This window comes from Planococcus citri, chromosome 1, assembly GCF_950023065.1.
Source record: "Planococcus citri chromosome 1, ihPlaCitr1.1, whole genome shotgun sequence".
Taxonomy (NCBI): Eukaryota; Metazoa; Arthropoda; class Insecta; order Hemiptera; family Pseudococcidae; genus Planococcus; species Planococcus citri.
Window position 1 is genome coordinate 30,017,896 of NC_088677.1, and position 19,023 is coordinate 30,036,918.

General features: G+C 33.2%; 2 protein-coding genes across 4 annotated transcripts in view; both read left to right on the forward strand.

Annotated features, from left to right (window-relative positions):
• The window catches only part of LOC135831276 (tachykinin-like peptides receptor 99D), a 254,418-nt gene that overhangs the window by 49,545 nt on the left and 185,850 nt on the right, over positions 1–19,023 (forward strand). The window lies entirely within an intron of this gene.
• LOC135831271 (uncharacterized) lies at positions 4,612–8,397 on the forward strand. Its single transcript, XM_065343638.1, has 2 exons — positions 4,612–5,194; positions 5,889–8,397. The coding sequence occupies exons 1-2, from the start codon at positions 4,672–4,674 to the stop codon at positions 8,159–8,161; spliced, it is 2,796 nt and encodes a 931-aa protein (XP_065199710.1). The 5' UTR covers positions 4,612–4,671; the 3' UTR covers positions 8,162–8,397.

Consider the following 19,023-nt stretch of genomic DNA (forward strand, 5'->3'; position numbering starts at 1 on the left):
ATTTTTACAGAAGCGCATTCAAGCATAGGGTGTCTAAAAAATTTAACCAATTTTCAAATTTATTCCAATTTTTAAAAAAACTTTCATAAAAATTGTCATGATCTACTTTCTAAAAAACGTTGGTGAAATTCCAGCCTTTCCAGATCATATTCAGCCCATCCACCCCCTCCCTTTAAAAAAGCTTCAAATTTCAAAGTTTTTAATTTTTTTTTTAAGGAAGTAAAAAAATAAAAAAGGTGCGTACCTATTTGACCATGTCTCTTCGAAAACTTAATTTTCTTAATTGGTTCTAAAACTACGCCAGCATACGCGTAATATGCTGGCATATGTCATACAAATCTATTTGACCGCACATGACTCACACCATATTCCACTGGGGTAATCCTCGGCGGCAGTTTGTATATTAATTAAGGTATCAATTAATCTATTAATCTTTTATGTAATCGCGCGGCTATGTTGGTGAACAAAGCGCTATTAGGAAATCGGCATCGGAATTCCTCTAACTATAGGATTATCTCAGTCGTCGCGTCTCGCTCGCTCATTTACGTACGTTTACGTACAAATATATTCGCGAAAACAAGAACACCTTGAACAAACATTGAAATGTAATAAAATTACGCTGGCATTAGACAAAGCTACATTTTAGCAAACCCTGATACTGTAAATCTGTCCTGTTTGATGGATGAAAACAATGCTTGAAGACCTACAACCCCCCTCCCCCGTTTCCTTTCGCTGGCTTGCCCTTTGATGCATTGTAAATCATTGTAGTTAAATCAGACATATTCGTATTTTCATTTTCATAATTACTGTCGCGTTTCCATTTTCCAAAATGGGTATCTGGTTCGAATGAAGATTTTCAGTTGGTTGAATCTCGTCTAACCGCGAGTGTTATCGAAATGAAGAATTGAAACGAGGTAGTCGAGTTCGAGTTTGGAGTCAATGTGCGGATGTGATTTAGCAATGATGCCGTAAAGTTTTCTTGAACGCCGTTTATGGGTTTAATTTGCGTCAAATATGTAAGCTTATCAATGTTTCACATGTTGACTATGGGTAGGTAGTAGGTACCTGCTCGTGTAGTTGATTTTAATAATAAAGTTACTAGAGTAGGTAATTAGATGTTTTCATATAGGTAATCTGATCAAGTTCAATGAATATGAAAAAATATACGTCTTATAGGGGAGCTTCGAGATTGTATTTGTAGAGCTATAGAATACGTAGAATGTGCGTTCTAATAATATAGGTCCTGACATAGAATCAAACAACCACCAATGACACTGAAACAATGTTGATGGAATGAAATATTTCATTTTGCCACAAAATACGAGTATTCTTTATAGTCGACATCTATGCTTATTTCTATTTCTGTCAAATATAGAAACGGAAAAACGCAATTACTCGTCTTTTTTTTTTTTTTTTTTTGCATGTAAGGAAGGACTTTTGATGTGTTTACAAGTTCTAATGTATTCGAATGTATCGATTTTTTCCTCTTCTTTTTTCAAATTTTATATAAACGCTTGTAAACAATGTCCTACGTAGGTATGTATTGTGCTTGAATTATACCTACGTTTTTATTTATGAACCGATTTGCTAGTTTCGTTGTGAATTGTATCAAATGTATAATCAATTTGACTGTTGTTTTATTTTTGAATGTCTGACAAAATAAGCTCTGATTTTGAGTGTGAAAATCGGTAACAAGTATAATAAGAAAGGTATCTGGTCTGGGTCGATAGAAAATTTTTGAAATTGACTACGAAAAATCAAAAAGCATTCAAAAATACACACCAAGCCACTTACAAAAAATGAATTTAGTTTTTTGGATTTTTAGCACATTTTAAAAAATTTAAAATATTTACAAGGAATATGGGTACTTTTAAAACAGAAAAATTTTGGGTTCAAAGCTCCAAATCAAACTAGATCGAAAGAGCGTGGGAAATTTCTACCGACCAATATTTCTTGTGCTAAAGTTCATTTAATGATTTTAGTGAATTTTCTATCATCAAAGGGCCAAAAAAGTTGAAATTCAATATGCACCATATTTTTGACCTTCCGAATTGATTGGAAAACAGTTTCCAGCTGTTTTGAGCACTTCTGGAGCCTCCAGCAATTTTTTAAAAATTTTAATTTCTACCTACAAAGTTGCACCCGATCAAAGTTGAAAAGCTAAAATTTAAAATGTACCACATTTTCAACCTCACAGATCAACCGGAGAAGGTTTAATTCGTTTTGGAGCCTCCAGAAACATTTTTTTTTAAATTTCAGATGTACTGTGGTTTGGTCTTGGAAAGCTGGCATTGTTAAAATGTCATTTATTTTTCTTCAAAATTTGAGAAATGTAGTTTAGTGCAGGATTATGAGAACCTCAAGTCAAAAAATACACAAAATGATATAGGTAATTGAGCTAAAAGTCTGAATTTCTGAAACTATAAAGCCACCACTAAAACCCACAAAACCACAACAATTAATTTAGTAAAGAAAAAATTAAACATTTAATTTTAATGATGAACTTTCAATTTTTAAGTCAATTTTATGGTCACGAAAATCCTGGAAATGAGTGGTGCTTTCCAGATTTTTACGGTTTCGTGAAGATGCACCATAGGTGCACATTGCACATTACACACCTTTGCACACAGCATATGCACGTTGACATGCATGCACTGCACCGCGTGGTAATAGGCCTACATCTTGGGCGTTACCCATTCCTTATTTTCCCCAAATTGATGGCATTACCAAAGCGCGAAGAAACATTATTGATAAGATTGATAAGGAGTTAAGGATGTTAAGGATCAAGGATCACACGTGTGACTACTGACTATACGTAGTGTGACTTGAAGAAAGAATTTTGCACGTTGTCCAGTATGCAAGGAATACCGCAATTATAAGATATTTTTGATCGTTTCGTTTCTGCGTCTTCTCAACCAGAACTGGAAATATCGAGGTTTGTAATTTATGCTCTAGGTATCTATTGATATTTCAACAAAATATTCCATTAAAATCTAACGACAGTTTACGTCATAATTTCAGTATACAGTACATTACTTCAAGAATCATGTACGCCTATAATGAATGGGAGTCTTATGCAGAAGCATCGGATTGCTATTCTGATTACGATTATGATGATTACGACGAACCCTGCCATCGTATTTCTTCGAAATCAGAACCAAAGACTACAACAGAGGAACCTTTTTCCAAGTTTTATGACGTTTCGGTAAAAGTTGGCGAGAAAACTTATCTATTGAATCGTTTGCAATTAGCTTTAGTGTCCAATTACTTCGAGAAATTATTCACCGAAGATTACGCAGAGAAATATAGTAATTTTGTGGAAATCGGTGCCTTGGACAGCGACACGTTTTCTGCCATAATCGATGTAGGGTCATTCCATGCCAAATCGGCGGATTTTTGCACGAGGGGTCTTCGATTTTTTTCAAAATCAGATCATTTGTAGAGGTCATCAAACGATGACGAATGACGCAAACCGGACATTTTTTCGATTTTTTTTGACGGAGCTGTGGCGCTTCAAAGTTCTCCAAAATGGCCGAAAATGGAAAATTTCAGTTACAAATTGCTCCGGTTGTACGTGGTATAGAATTTTGAACTTTTTTTCAAATTGTAGTACTTTGAGAGGGTAATCGACGAGTGATGTCAAAATCAGTGTTGCCACTTTCAAAAACCTAAAAAAATCGATTTTAAAACTTATAATTTAAATATAACCACGATCTCGGCGAGTAAAAATTCTGAAAAAATTCTCAGTTTTAGTCCTTTTTATGTAGAATAACATATCAAAAAATTAGACTGGCATCTTTTTTCATTTTCGAGAAAAAAAAATTACAAGTTTTACAATTGCTGCAAAAGTACCATCCGAAACCTAAAAAATGAAAATTTTTGCATTTTTGAAATATTTTACCAATGTGTAGACGATAATGTGAAAAAAATCCCCCTCCCCCCAATTTGTCGACAAATTGACGAAAAATGCATTAATTTCACTCTTGAAATAAAAATTTATAGCACGAAAAATGCCAATTCGTTGACAAATGGGGGGAGGGGGATTTTTTTCATATTATCGTCTACACATTGGTAAAATATTTCAAAAATGCAAAAATTTTCATTTTTTAGGTTTCGGATGGTACTTTTGCAGCAATTGTAAAACTTGTAATTTTTTTTTCTCGAAAATGAAAAAAGATGCCAGTCTAATTTTTTGATATGTTATTCTACATAAAAAGGACTAAAACTGAGAATTTTTTCAGAATTTTTACTCGCCGAGATCGTGGTTATATTTAAATTATAAGTTTTAAAATCGATTTTTTTAGGTTTTTGAAAGTGGCAACACTGATTTTGACATCACTCGTCGATTACCCTCTCAAAGTACTACAATTTGAAAAAAAGTTCAAAATTCTATACCACGTACAACCGGAGCAATTTGCAACTGAAATTTTCCATTTTCGGCCATTTTGGAGAACTTTGAAGCGCCACAGCTCCGTCAAAAAAAATCGAAAAAATGTCCGGTTTGCGTCATTCGTCATCGTTTGATGACCTCTACAAATCATCTGATTTTGAAAAAAATCGAAGACCCCTCGTGCAAAAATCCGCCGATTTGGCATGGAATGACCCGTAATCAATGGAAAAGATCTCGAGTCGTTGATAAATGCCGATAGCTACGTTTCATTATTGATAGCTATGGATTACTTGCAAATGGATATCGATCTGAAGCCGTTTGAAACGTTCCTAAGGCAATGTATGGAAAAAGATAAAGATTTTGATCCGCAAATGCTCGAATTGTGTAATTTCATCAGCGGAAATCGAGATTACCAATATTTGGAATCCAATGTCCATTACTATCTATCCTGTCATTTCGTGCATTTGCTCAATCATCAAGAATTTCTCCTCTTACAATTAGAAGATCTCGTTGATATCATGAAGATGCAACAACGCGAAACCCTCTACTACCCTTGTGCTTATGAAAAGAATATCGTTAGTCGGATTTGTGCCAAATGGATCTGTCACGACGTTAAAAAACGATCGAATGGTTTTATAAAACTGGTGAATGCTGCGAATTATAGACTGTTTCGGACTTCATTTCGAATAACCGCTGCTAATGTCAACATTCCATTGAATAATGTGAAAGAAGATATGATTGAAGAAGGGATCCGAAGATATTTTTTTGATCTTTTGGATTACAATGGAGAAATTGATCTTGATGGTGAGTTGAATTAAGTATGTTCTGAATAATATGAGGAATTTTTTATTTTTTCGATCATACATATCTACTCTTAGAAGCTTTCTTGTGAAAGAGACTTTGTATGTACAATTTTTTTCTCCTATATAAACCTTCATTTCTAGCAATTTAGGCGCAAAAAAAATTTTCAAACTTGGTTTCTGTCTGTTAAAATTCATGTCTTTATCATTTTTTTTAGAGAGCGAAGGTGTTGAAAAATCCACTTGGGAGACTCTAAAACAGATAGGTAGTACCGAGGGAATTTCAGCTAGGTATTAATAATTCAAAAAACCCAAAGTTTTCTATTCGCAGGGAGTTTTTGAAAATTTGCATGAATTAGCTCTATCTTGTCTAATAGGTATAGGTACAGCTTTTCTAGAGCCTCCTGCAGAATATTCGATTTTTCCAAATTTTAAAAAATTTTCTAGAACATTTGGCAATTAATTTTGGAAGCTAAATAATACCTATACATACATATTATAGGCACATTAATTTAAAAATTAATTTGGGCAACTGAAATTGTTTTGATGATCTGGCATAGGCTACAAAATTTTTCTGGCCAGCTGGCCTATGGGTCTCCATCAACTTTGGTCTAAAGTTTCAAAAATATATCCTAGTGACTGCCAAGGGAAATTTAGGCCTGGTAGATTAAAATTACTCTTACTTTTTCATGTTTCAGACCCTGAAAATCAAAATTTCGTATCGTCAGTGGGATGTACTAGAATAAATGAAATTTATAAAAAACAAAAATGGATCAAATTCTTTGAGAACGAATATTTATACGATGTAACGATAAAAGCTGGTGAAAAAACGTATAAACTTCATCAATCCGTGTTGAAAACAGCATCGAGATATTTCACTGACCTATTTTCTGCCAAAAACTGCCAATCGCTGGGTCAATCTGCGGAATCATCAACGTGTAAGAGTAAAGACATACATCACACAGTAAACATCGATGAAAATACTTTTGACGCGGTCGTCAGGTACATATATTTTGACGATATTGAATTGAAAACGCTCGCAGAATCATTGGGAATGCTGAAAGCAGGAGAAACTTTGAAAATGAATAAATTGATAGAAAAAAGTTTATCTTGGATAGAAAATAATGCAAAAGATGTGAGTATTGAAGAAATTCTTCAAATACTAGATCTTACCGTAGACGACGACTCGTTCTCTAATGTGTCGTCGTCTGCGTGTAAGCAGATTTCCAATTTAGTTTGCAAATTTTTCAAATCTGATGCAGCCAAAAACCTTACGCGTGATTTCTATCATCGCGTGTGGAAGGTTAACGAAACATTACAATGCGACATATTGACGATAATATGCACGCGTTGGGTGGTGGAAAATCTTCGGACACTGAATAACGACGATATAACCAAAATATTGAACAAAAAGCACGCAGAGAATCAAGTTCTTAAATCTCTCAACTATTACCGCGCAGAGAAGTCATCTTTCGATTGTGTTACTTACATGTTGTACGCTAGTGAAAACTGGGGACTTGAGAAATTGGTGAATGTGGGCTTGAAATGGATTATTGAAAATGTGGACGAAATGACACCTGAAAATGTCATCGAGGTATTGAACTTCACCCGCGACAAAGAAAGATTTGATCGCGAACACGCGTTTTTGCTGTATAAGCATGTGCTTGCCACATGGCCATACATCAACGAATCGCTGTTCTGTACGATTACTTGCGCTACGTTGAAGAATATACTCGCTTTACCAAGTTTCCATTTCGATGATCCTCATCAGATCGTGGATATTTGTGCTAAATGGATCGCACACGATGTAGGAAGCCGGTATCAATTAATACCTGAAATTGCCTCGAGTATAAATCGCAATCGCACAGTGAACCGAGATGATTATAAGATTGCTGAAATTCCTCAAGATTTGAGTAGCTGCTCGCAACAGTCGATCAGAGAAAAATTATGGGAAATACTGTGCGTAACTTCGTTAGTTCCTCATTCCAGTACGGAAGATTCAACAATGGGAGAAATTCCAATATTTATTGCAACGTCCTATAAATACGATGGAACTGCAGGCTTTAGGTGTAATATTTTGGATGTGAAGTTGAACAGTATTGCACCTTTGAGGTCTCTCCAGTTTCATTATGAGGATGATTCGGAAAAGTACTACCACCCAGAGTATCCATTATCGGCAACTCTAATCGAGGATAATTTATTCATGCTTTGTGAGATATACCACAAATCTGCGTTCTACGTTTACAATTTATCGTTAAAGAAACTCTACTCTTTGGCAGGAATCCCTCGCATTGCACGAGGTCGCGATGGTGTAATATTAAATTGCGAGGGTCGAGTGTACTGTTGCTTCAGGGAATCTGGTGCAGTAATGAGATATTCCACAAAATTGAATCGATGGGAAATGATTTTTAAAGGTGGCGAAATAGAACGGTATGGTTTTAATAGGGTCAGAAGAATTTATCTTTTTACTAGTGATGGCACACACCTATACAGAATTTTCAAAAACGATTCCAATCATTACGTCGCACAAATGTGGAATTCCCAACAAAATTCTTGGATTTTCCTACCAGATCTGCCTACTTTGCGTGATTCTGAGTGTCCTTTAAGACTGACCAATGTCAAAGATGGTATCGCCATATTACTCCAATCTGTGATATTTTTGTTCGATCTTAAATTATCATCATGGCGAGAGATTTCGCTTCCTGTGAGATGTTTGAGCAATTTCAGTACGGATACTATACTCATCACGTATTACGATAACGGTCTGTTGTATGTGTTTAGAAATGAAATGTATCAATTACAAAATCTACAAGGGAATTGGGCGATGATGAAGGACAAACTAGGCGACCAAGATTTTTACAATGTGGCGGCTGTTCATCGTTGCTTCAAGGATACATGCACTAGTGATGAGGTCATTTTGCCCGAAAAAAAGAAAAAAAGAAGAAGGAGAAAAAATAAAAATCAGTCATGAGTCAGTTTCTGGTTATAGTATGTATCAATTTATGTGGATCATCATGAGAGCTTCCTTGATGGTAGGATGTACCATATAGCACATCTCTTAATTACTTACCATTACTTCTATTAAGTATAATTATATTATGCCTACATTTAAGTTCATATTAGAATTAATAAATCTTCTCCATTTTGAAATTAGTGTAATGTATTATAAATGCTATCAAGTATCCACCCAATAAAAATCTTTTACAAACAAATTGATTCACTTATTTTAAAACATTTGTGCAGCAATTAATCTGTTTACAATCGAATCGAATCATTTACGAATGATTGGTGATTAAATAAATTGATTGATTTCTTGGTGAATCATTCGCAAACGGATCAATTAATTTACGATTAATCCGGTTTTTGAGGAACTATTGTATAGGAATTGATCTGTTTTTAAGCGAAGTGATTGTGAATCGAATCGAATCGAATTCGAATCATTTACAACCGGTTGGCGATTGAACAAATTGATTGATTTCTAGGTGAATCGTTCGCGAACGAATTGAATTTTTTAGTAAATCATTCGTGAACGAATTAAATAATTTTTGGCGAATCATTCGCGAACGAATTGATTCGTATAAGTGACTCGTTCGCGAACGAATACATTCATTTACTCAATTTTTGACGAATCATTCACGAACGAATTGATTATTTTGTATAAGTGACTCGTTCGCGAACGAATCGATTCATTTACTCAATTTTTGGTGAATCATTCACGAACGAATTCATTTGTATAAGTGACTCGTTCGCGAACGAATTGAATTATTTTTGGTAAAGTAAATCATTCGCGAACGAATTGATTTATAAATATAAATTAAAGAATTGATTAATTCGTTGGCGTATGATTCGCCAAAAAAATAAATCGATTCGTTCGCAAACGAATTGAATAATTTTTGCCTTTTTTTGGTAAATCACTCGCGAACCATTTACTCAATTTTTGATGAATCATTCACGAACGAATTGATTATTTTGTATAAGTGACTCGTTCTCGGACGAATCGATTCATTTACTTAATTTTTGATGAATCAGTCACGAACGAATTGATTTGTATAAGTGACTCGTTCGCGAACGAATTGAATAATTGTTGGTCAATTATTCGCGAACGAATTGATTCGTACACATAAGTGACTCCTTCGCGAACGAATTGATTAATAAATTAAAGAATTGATCAATTCGTTGGCGTATAATTCGCCAAAAAATGAATCGATTCGTTCGCGAATGAATCGATTCATTTACTCAATTTTTGGTGAATCATTCACGAACGAATTGATTTGTATAAGTGACTCGTTCGCGAACGAATTGAATAGTTTTTGGCAAATCACTCGCGAACGAATTGATTCGTATAAGTGACTCGGTCGCGAACAAATCGATTCATTTACTTAGTTTTTGATGAATCATTCACGAACGAATTGATTTGTATAAGTGACTCGTTCGCGAATGAAATGAATAATTTTTGGTAAATCATTCGCGAACGAATTGATTCGTACATATAAATGACTCCTTCGCGAACGAATTGATTGACAAATTAAAGAATTAATCAATTCGTTGGCGTATGATTCGCCAAAAAAAAATGAATCTGAGTACTTGTTCGCGAATGGTTCTCCCAAAAAATTGATCAATTCGTTCATGAATGATTCACCAAAAATTGAGGGTCTTATTAGTAGGTACTTTGTAGGAATCGTGAAGGCCTAGTGGGATTTCAAGTTTTATCGAAATCGGTTCAGCCGTTTTCTTGGTAATGAGTTTTACAAAATGTCGAAAAAAATTTTGTCACTCGATAAACTTGGAAGCTTTGAGCTTTTGGAACTTGATGATGATGATGATGAAATTTCCGGCAGGGCTACTAGCATTAGTTGTGAAATTTCAAATTTGATCATAATCGGTTCAGCCGTTCCTGAGAAATTCAATTTTTAATGAATTTTGTGCAGTCACCTCATAAAAATTTCCAAAAGTTCAATTTTGTTTGCGATTACGCTCGAAAGCTGTCAAGGGATGAAATTTTAAATTTGATCAAAATCGGTTCAACGGTTCCTGAGAAGTAGAATTTTAAACGAGTTTTTGTGCCAATTCACCAAATTCGATATTTGAACTAAAAGATCTCAAATTAAATACCTAGTCCACAATTTATGGGCATTTTTAAAAAAGTTGAGCTTTTATGTTGAACTTTGTGAGCTTTCCGGAGTTTCCTAACTGAATTTCAATCACGTACCTACTTATAATTTCTTGTAAGCCCAGCAATCAGATTTGTTTCAAATTCTTTAGTCTCAAGATGAACCTTCACAGTTCAGTTTGGTACCTACATAGTTCTACATAAAAATAAAAAATTAACTTATAAAATGCCAAACGCTGACGAAACAAATACAAATAGGTGAATTGATTATTTAAAAATACACCAAACAAAGACTACACCTTCCTATACGTACTTAATTTACCCACAAAAAAAATGTATTATTGTTTTATTCTCAGTAAAGGTAATTTATACTTTACTCTTCCTGCGATTTAAATAAAAAATATATAACATCGTTTCCTGGCGCGATATACCTATTTTTTCAGGTTTATTATACGATAAGTTTCATTTTTATTTCGCGTAAGATGTACGCAATGACCTTTTCCGCTACTTTTTATTCGTATATATTTACATAACGTATAGTCCAGTGTTGGAAAAATTCATCTGTACGCGGTTTTATTTGGTGGAAAAATTGGCTAGCGTATCGATACGATTCCATTCAACGAGTAAAGTTCTCTTTTGTGCGAGCTTGCTTATATATAATTACAAAAGGTTTCGTCGAATAAAAGCGGCAATTTCGAAGGCGACGATGGGTTCGACGTTGAAAAAAGGGATGTAAGCGACGTTTCGAATCTTTTCTGGATATGCCATTTATCCACCACGTTGATGTAATGTAACAAAGTGATATTCGCATCAAGAGGACATGCAAGTGACGTCGATATGTACGCAGAGAACATATATAAGGTACCTACCTTATATACCTAGTAGATATAAGTCTAAGGTACGTTTATACTCTTTTAAAGAAGACTTTGAAAGATGTATAAGAGAGTCACACGGTCATGTATTGCAAAGAGCTTCAAAAGATGGTGCACTTCTGCGCATACGAGTATGTAATATGCATACGATTAGTTGTAGAGTTTTGAAAGAAGTTATATACTTTTTGACATGTAAGTACTTGGGAAAGAATTTATCAATTTTTGTGGTATGTCATCGTCTTACATAGTTAGTATGTATTTCTGTAGTACCATCACATCCTATACGACTACGCTATAAACCTCCAATAAAAATTTTGCGTCTTGAAATTCGGCTCGCGAGTATAACAAATTCACGCGAGATTCAGGATGAAGAAGAACGTCGAGTATGGTGGGATTGTTTACAATAGAGTCAATTTTTCGTGTCTTATGCGAAAAGCCCCTTAAGTATTGAAAATGAAAAATCCTTTAGCTATGTGAAAAGAAATAATTTGAAAATAGCGAAAGAATTTTCAACTTGAGACTTACTGGTGTCTCGTGAGACTTGAACGTCTCTGCGAGTAAAATCGTTGCATATTTTGCTCTCAACATGATGGGAATTTTAATTTTCGACTGTCGTATTTTATTTTACATTATTTAGATTGTTTTCGTGTAGCCACGTCTATTTAGCCTATGTATATAGAAAGTAATTGTGATTCAAATTCGCAGCTACTCGTATTAGCGTGGTATAATTTTTACTCTCGTTGGATAAGAAGAGTATGCTCGGGAATTCGGATACTCGCATACATTATAACCATATATTTTCTCGACGAGTAATTTTATGAAGAAAAATGCCCATTTTTGAGGGTATTTTTCCTTTCATTTTGTGCTTATAGGTACATACTACATAGTCGTAGGTTAGGGTGACCCTTAAAATGCAAAAGTAAATATTTTTTCGGTCTGACCCCCTAAATTTTTTAATTATATCATAAAATTCTCGAATACAAAATTTTAGCCCATTTGGAGGTCATTAACCCGTGCCGACTTGACCTAGAATGTTTAAATGGGATTTAACATAGGTTTTTAAGTGAAAATTGCATTTAAATTCCTCTTAGGCGCCTAAAAAATAATTCCGAGGGTTTTTTACAAGAAAATGCTACAAAAGCATGTCAAAGACCATATAAAACAATAACAGGTTCATGGGGACCCCCCTACCCTTCCTTCCCACCCTGAAAATATTGAATTTTCCCCTATATTTTTAGGGCAGGAAGGAAGGATAGGGGGGTCCCCATGAACCTGTTATTGTTTTATATGGTCTTTGACATGCTTTTGTAGCATTTTCTTGTAAAAAACCCTCGGAATTATTTTTTAGGCGCCTAAGAGGAATTTAAATGCAATTTTCACTTAAAAACCTATGTTAAATCCCATTTAAACATTCTAGGTCAAGTCGGCACGGGTTAATGACCTCCAAATGGGCTAAAATTTTGTATTCGAGAATTTTATGATATAATTAAAAAATTTAGGGGGTCAGACCGAAAAAATATTTACTTTTGCATTTTAAGGGTCACCCTATCGTAGGTATACCTACCTACCTACATGTATTTTGACATTTTTTTTCATAACATTATGGAAATTGGTCGAGGTTGGTGAATTTATGAATTCCAAAGAGTATTCTTTTTTTTACACGGCTTGAAAGCCTTTGCGTAGGCAGTGGAAATGAACTAGAAATTTTACATTTGAAGCTCTCTGCTCAGGTGGAAATTAGTTTTGATTTGGTTATTGGCTATTAAATTATATCTTCAATGAAATAAAGCGTATTGATTACACTTGTTGGGAATTTTGTTTCGGATTTTATAAATTTTTGAACCAGACAGAGAGGAATCGGAAGAGGACCCCAAAATACACCACGGGCTAAAATATAATGTACTGAAATCAATTTTCCGATTTTAGGGGAAATTTTGAAAATTCAAATTTGGCTCAGATTCCTCGACAAAAAAAATCAAAATTTGATCAAACTGACTCAATAGATTGAAACTTGGTTTGTACTCTTATTTTCGACCTCTCAAGTCAATCGACGATGGTTTCAAATAATTCTGGAGCCTCCAGCGGATTTTGGGATTTTCCAGTTGGCGAAAAAACCCAAATCGATTGAAAGGGTGATAAAGACAGTGAATCCGAGTTTATAGACGCTTAATTTCATTGGAGAATCCAAATATCCACTGGAGGCTTCAGAACGATTTGAAACCATCTCTAATCGACTCGGAGGATTGAAAAAATGGTACAAGTCAAATTTCAGCATTTTACGTCAATTTGGTCAAATTTTGATTTTTTCATGGAAAATGAGCCAAATTAAAATTTTTAAAAATTCACCAAAAATCGAAAAATGAATTTCAGTGCTTGAAATGTTTGTACGTGGTTTATTTTGACTTTTGAGACCCTTTTCTGGTTCCCCTTTGTCTGGTTCAAAAAGGTTTACTCCTGGTGGGATACTTTCCTTGTAAAGCTACTTGATTTATTCTGGCCAAAACATAAGATCCTGAAAATTTTAGTTCAAATATTGATTTTAAACCATGATCGAAATTCTCAGTAATTTACCAAAAAATTAGGTAGCAATTTACCATAGATTAGAAATAATTTACCGAAAACTAGTACAGGTACTTAAAATTGGTAATACATAATTCACTGAAATCTTCATTTTATTAAAATTATCAATAATTTACTAAAAGTTCCCCCTCCTTCCATCCTTATAATTTGAGAAGAATTACCAGTTTGACCATTATTATAAATTTCAAAAAATCGAGAAAAATTGCCAAAAACATGAATTTTTTTAGTTTCTTGAAATAGACAATAATGACCAAAAAATTGGAACCACTGTGTTCCAAAATGTTTCTCCAGTTTCAGAAGAGACATTTTTCGATATTTTGGTTTAATTAATGCAAAACATTTGAGAAGAAAAAATTTTCAAAACACGAATTTTATTAAAAAAGTAAGCGATTTGCAAATTTTTATTCACCTAGTAGAACTCTAAAAATAATCTTGGATTTTGATGAAAATGGCAAAGGGTCGACGTTGAATCTGAAGTACCTACTACTACCTATCTTTTGAAACTGCACAATTTTCCCCAAAACATTGAGTAAATCACAATTTTTTCTAAGATGCCTTTTCTTTGAGGAATCATATCTTCCCTCCAGGGACACCTCCTGAGTCAAAATTTTTCTGATTTTGACAGACGTTCAACTTACAATAAAGGCCACTGAATTTTGTCAAAATTCTTCAATTTTTTTGTCACGATCCACCCTCAATCTTCATGTACCCTCCTATTTATTTTAAACTTTGTAAATTGGCTAAATTTTTCTCCAAGTTTCACTCTCAAAATCAAAACTGAACCCAAAGAGATGGATCGAGCCCTAAAATTTGAACTGCATTGGCTGTATTTTTTTTCATATTCTCAAGTGGAGCTCTTATCTCCATTCAGCACGAAATACTGCCCGAATTTCAAGTTCGATTTTTCCCCCTCATTTCATTATTTTAAGAAATATCGAAAAAATGGCTCGTCGTGTCCTTCTATATGAATGAAAAAGGAACGGAATAAAAAGGCAATCCCATTAGCTTGATTTAGTATCATTCTGTTTTAATATGCAATACGCAAATTTTTACTTTTTTTTTTTTGCTGAAAATGTTTGAAATTTTAAAATCGTTATTACGAAATGTTTAATACGCGTAAAATGGGATGCGATGTTCTGCATTTCTTTTTTCAACTGCAAAATTTAATTTTCTACTCGAAGCCGACTATAAAATTCCATAAGATGGCAATCGTTTCATCTCATTTGGTATTTGCTCGTGGAAGATAAATGTCCTAGGACTGGAACTGCATTTTTAAAAAATTATTCGAGGAAGAGGAGAAAGACTGTGAGAAATTAAGTGTAAGAAAACACTCTATCTCTTGATGGAAACTGGAAATCTTATTTGGAAATTTTAATTCAAAAAGAATTTCTTAGATCTATAGAGATAAATTTTCAATCAAAACTGCATTTTTTTTTTACCCCTAACTTTCGATATATTTTTGTCATTTTGCTGTTACATTGTTTGTACAAAAACTGATGAAACATTAGAAAAAGATCAACGAAAAGCTCACCTATTATCTTAACAACTTAGTTCGACATGTGAAAGTATTTTTATACATCTTTGTTCCACAATCTCATATGTAGCCTACCTAGGTATTTTCTCGAATAATTTTTATTTTTAAAAAAATTTAATACGAAAATTAAAAAAAAAATCATTCACGTAGGTGTAAGTTGATAAACATGGAAAAGCAATGTATAAACAAAGCAGATAATACATTTTTATATTAAAAATAAAATTTTTCGAACGCACGTTAAATCAATGTGGAAAATCACAGAGAGAAACACTTGGGACAATGAATTGCCATTAGATACAGAAATTCGTATTAACACTTCCTTTTCTCATCTCATTTGAAGTGGAAAAAACTTATTGAATTTCATCGTACAAGAATAATACTGGTATGGGTAAATTTTTCCTTCTCTCGCCCGTTTAAAATTATTCCTCGAAAGTACAAAAACCAATGATGCTAAAAAACAGAAAATTATACCGTGAAAATTTTTTTAAAATGCATTGTTATTAAAAAAGGATGCTGGTTCTCGGTCTAGAATTTACAATACGAATGAATGGAAAAAACCACCAACTGGGACTTATTTTTCTCTTCTATTTTTTTTACGTAAAATTAATTTTATAGATAAGTTTTATTCGGTAACTACGAAGTCAGGCTCGTGTTTAATTGTCGACGCGATTTTTGTTACAGCTTTTGGCATTCGAAAAACTTTTTGATACACGTGAAATTGTACAATTTTAGGCGTTCTTTTTATATTCCATTTCAATGTTTTCCTTCGCATAAGAATAATTTATTCGCGGTGTGTGGTACATATAAGTAGAAAAAATAGCAACGAAATGATTTATAGGTGATTGAAATTTCGTGCATGAAACTTAACTAAACCTTTTTAATATTTTATCACGTAATACAAAATAAAAGTTGAAGAGTACGTACGCGAAACTTGCCAGGCAACCAGGCAACCAAAGTATTACTTAAAATCCGCGATAAAAATTTCTGTTTTGTACGAAATAGGCGTTCTCCAAGATATATTTGTGGTACCTTTACTGCACCAAAAGCAGATTTCTTTTGAAAGGTCATGTCAGTTTACTTTTCCAAAAGAAATTTCCATTACTATTTGAGTAGGTAGGTAGGTAGGTAGGTAGGTAAAGGTACGTATGTGTAAAAGTTATGGGCTGTTTTGCGTTTAAAACTTTAAAATTCATGTGACTTGGAAAGGATATAATCCGATTGGTTTGAGTTTTCTGTTTTCAGTGTTAGGATCATGCATACTTCTCTACCCCTCTCTCGATACAAAATGAAAAATATTTTTGATAAAATTATACAGCGGAAAATTATTATAAAAATATTCAATTAAAACTTATTTTTTTATTAACCTAAATGTCGAGAACAGAGATTTTAATTCATCTGCGATTTATACCGGTACGAATAAAGTTGATGGATGGATGATGTTTCGTTTCAACGATATAATTTTTGTATACCTAACAATTTGAAGGAAAACAGCTTGAATCAATTTTAGATTACAGATTTTTATTAATTGGGACATCGCGATAATTAATGGATTGGAAATTTCCGACACAAGCCACCCTATTTTTCTGTTTGTTCTTTACTTTGCCATTCGATTTCGACTTAGTTTATGGAGTTTCCAATGCTTCGTTTTATAGACTTTATGTAGACTTTATGGAAGGTTGTTTCGATTTACTGTTTATTGAAAGTGATAGGTACCTAAAGGAATGGAAGTTTTATTTCATTTTGCAAATCAAAGCTTTTTGACCGGATCTTTAATTTGAAATAAAATTATTGCGGATGTTTATTTTAGGCCTTTTTTGATTTTTAATTACCTATACATTCGGAAATGATTGAGATCCCTGAACGTTTCACTTGGATCTGCCATATTTTTATATTTTCTCAAAAACTTTATCTAATTAGAAAGTTTTTTTGTTTTTTGGTAAAGGAAAAAACAGCACAATTCAGCTTTGAATATTGGTTTATGGACATCTGCTTTCTTTTCTTTGAATATTTCTTCCAGAGGGGATGTGAGACAAAGGAGGTATTTTTTTATCATCATAATTTGTCAAGTTGAAATTGAATTCGAGAATTTTGTTGACCTTTATGAACTTTCGAGTCATGCTCGACTTATGATCCATCTAAATTAATCTAGTAAATGTTCTATTATGACTGTAATTTCAAGAGGATTCGTTTTTCTTGAATTATTATCTGTTTTAAATGATTTTAAATTCACTAATCGATGATGATTTTCTTTTCTTGTTGCAGGTGAGTTCCAGTTTTTACACACTGAAAGAAGAAAATATGTACAATAGTAAGATAATGCTACACCTACATTATTTTTACATACATATGATATGTGAGAATCTAGTTACTGAAAAACAATCATCTTGGTATTCATTCAACTTCTTCAAAAATAATTATTGTTTTGAGTCATGTCACATGTTCAAATTGGTAATCATGGCAATTTTTCAATTGTAATTCTTCCCTTCTGGTAATCATTTTCCAGAGACAATAATTATTTCCTGAATGGATACAATTGAATATTTCCTACGAAAAAATGCATTCTTGAAAAATTCATACTTTTTTTACTGCAGGAAGCTAAAAAAAAGTAGATATTTTGTTTGGAAAATAAAATTTGAAAAAAAAATTTTTGTGCAAAAAAAAAGAATAAAAAACTTTACAACATTTTTAAACAAGAAAAAAGTCTTTTAAACATTGCAACATTGAAAAACCCAAAGTTTTGGTGGAAATCTACCCCATTGTCCTCCTAAAAAAGTTGCAAATGCATTGTTTTGTGGTTGGTATAATTATTAGAGGCAGTTGACTGCAAAAATATTGTTTCATGGGTGCCATGTTTTAGTTCTCTCTTTTTTCTTTTTTGGTCAAAATGATGAAAAACTCCAAGTTTGTCCCGTAGGTTTTTAGGAACTCTTGAGTACAAATGTTATGACCTCATTTTTTAAATTTAGTCCTCCCCTCCCCTCAGTTGTACATGGTTTATTAGGTTTGCAGAAGTACCGAATACGAATATCCATTTTTTTAAAAATATTCAACCTCTTCAAAGCTCCCTTTACCCTTTCCCCCCTCTCTCTCTTGAAAATGAAAAAGTACAGTGTGGCATAAAATGGTTTGTAATGCATCGTTTTCATTTTAATTTACAAATATTTTAAAGAATATTGAGAAATTTTCATCGCATATTTAATTTTGACCAATTTCATTTGCCATTAATTAAAAATTTCTGAAAAATTCAGCGATAAAAAAATATTTTGAACCATGTTTTTGAGTTTTTATGGATGGCTTTGATTCGCATCCTCTTCCTCTCTTGTAAAACTTTGCATTGTGGCCAATAAAATCCGGCTCATTTTTTGCACCGTACTTCTATCTACCTACTTATTTTTTCTATAAGAAAGAATTGAATTTTCCATGCTTAAAAATTATATCAACTTCACAACCAGATTTTAATGAAATTTTCCATTTGAATTGTACAAAAAAATCTTTTAGGCAGTTGTCGTTCATAGATTGGCAAAATTTTTACATTTACCTTTTCTGAATCTCAGGCAAATTGTTTCAACATGAGAAACTTACAGAACACTAGATACATGATACATCATCCTCTCTCACATAAACTGGTTTCAAGATATCATTATAATACGAAATAGAATCAGCTACACTAAATAAAATTTATTCGTGGTGTTTCTGTGGACGTTCACCACTTCTATTTTAGAATATTAAAAATCCAA

Bases quoted from the DNA above. Each gene is read 5' to 3' on its own strand.
- LOC135831271 (XM_065343638.1), top strand. From the start codon at position 4,672: ATGGATTACTTGCAAATGGATATCGATCTGAAGCCGTTTGAAACGTTC. The intron at 5,195-5,888 runs GTGAGTTGAATT...TTCATGTTTCAG, and splicing joins TGGAGAAATTGATCTTGATG to ACCCTGAAAATCAAAATTTC.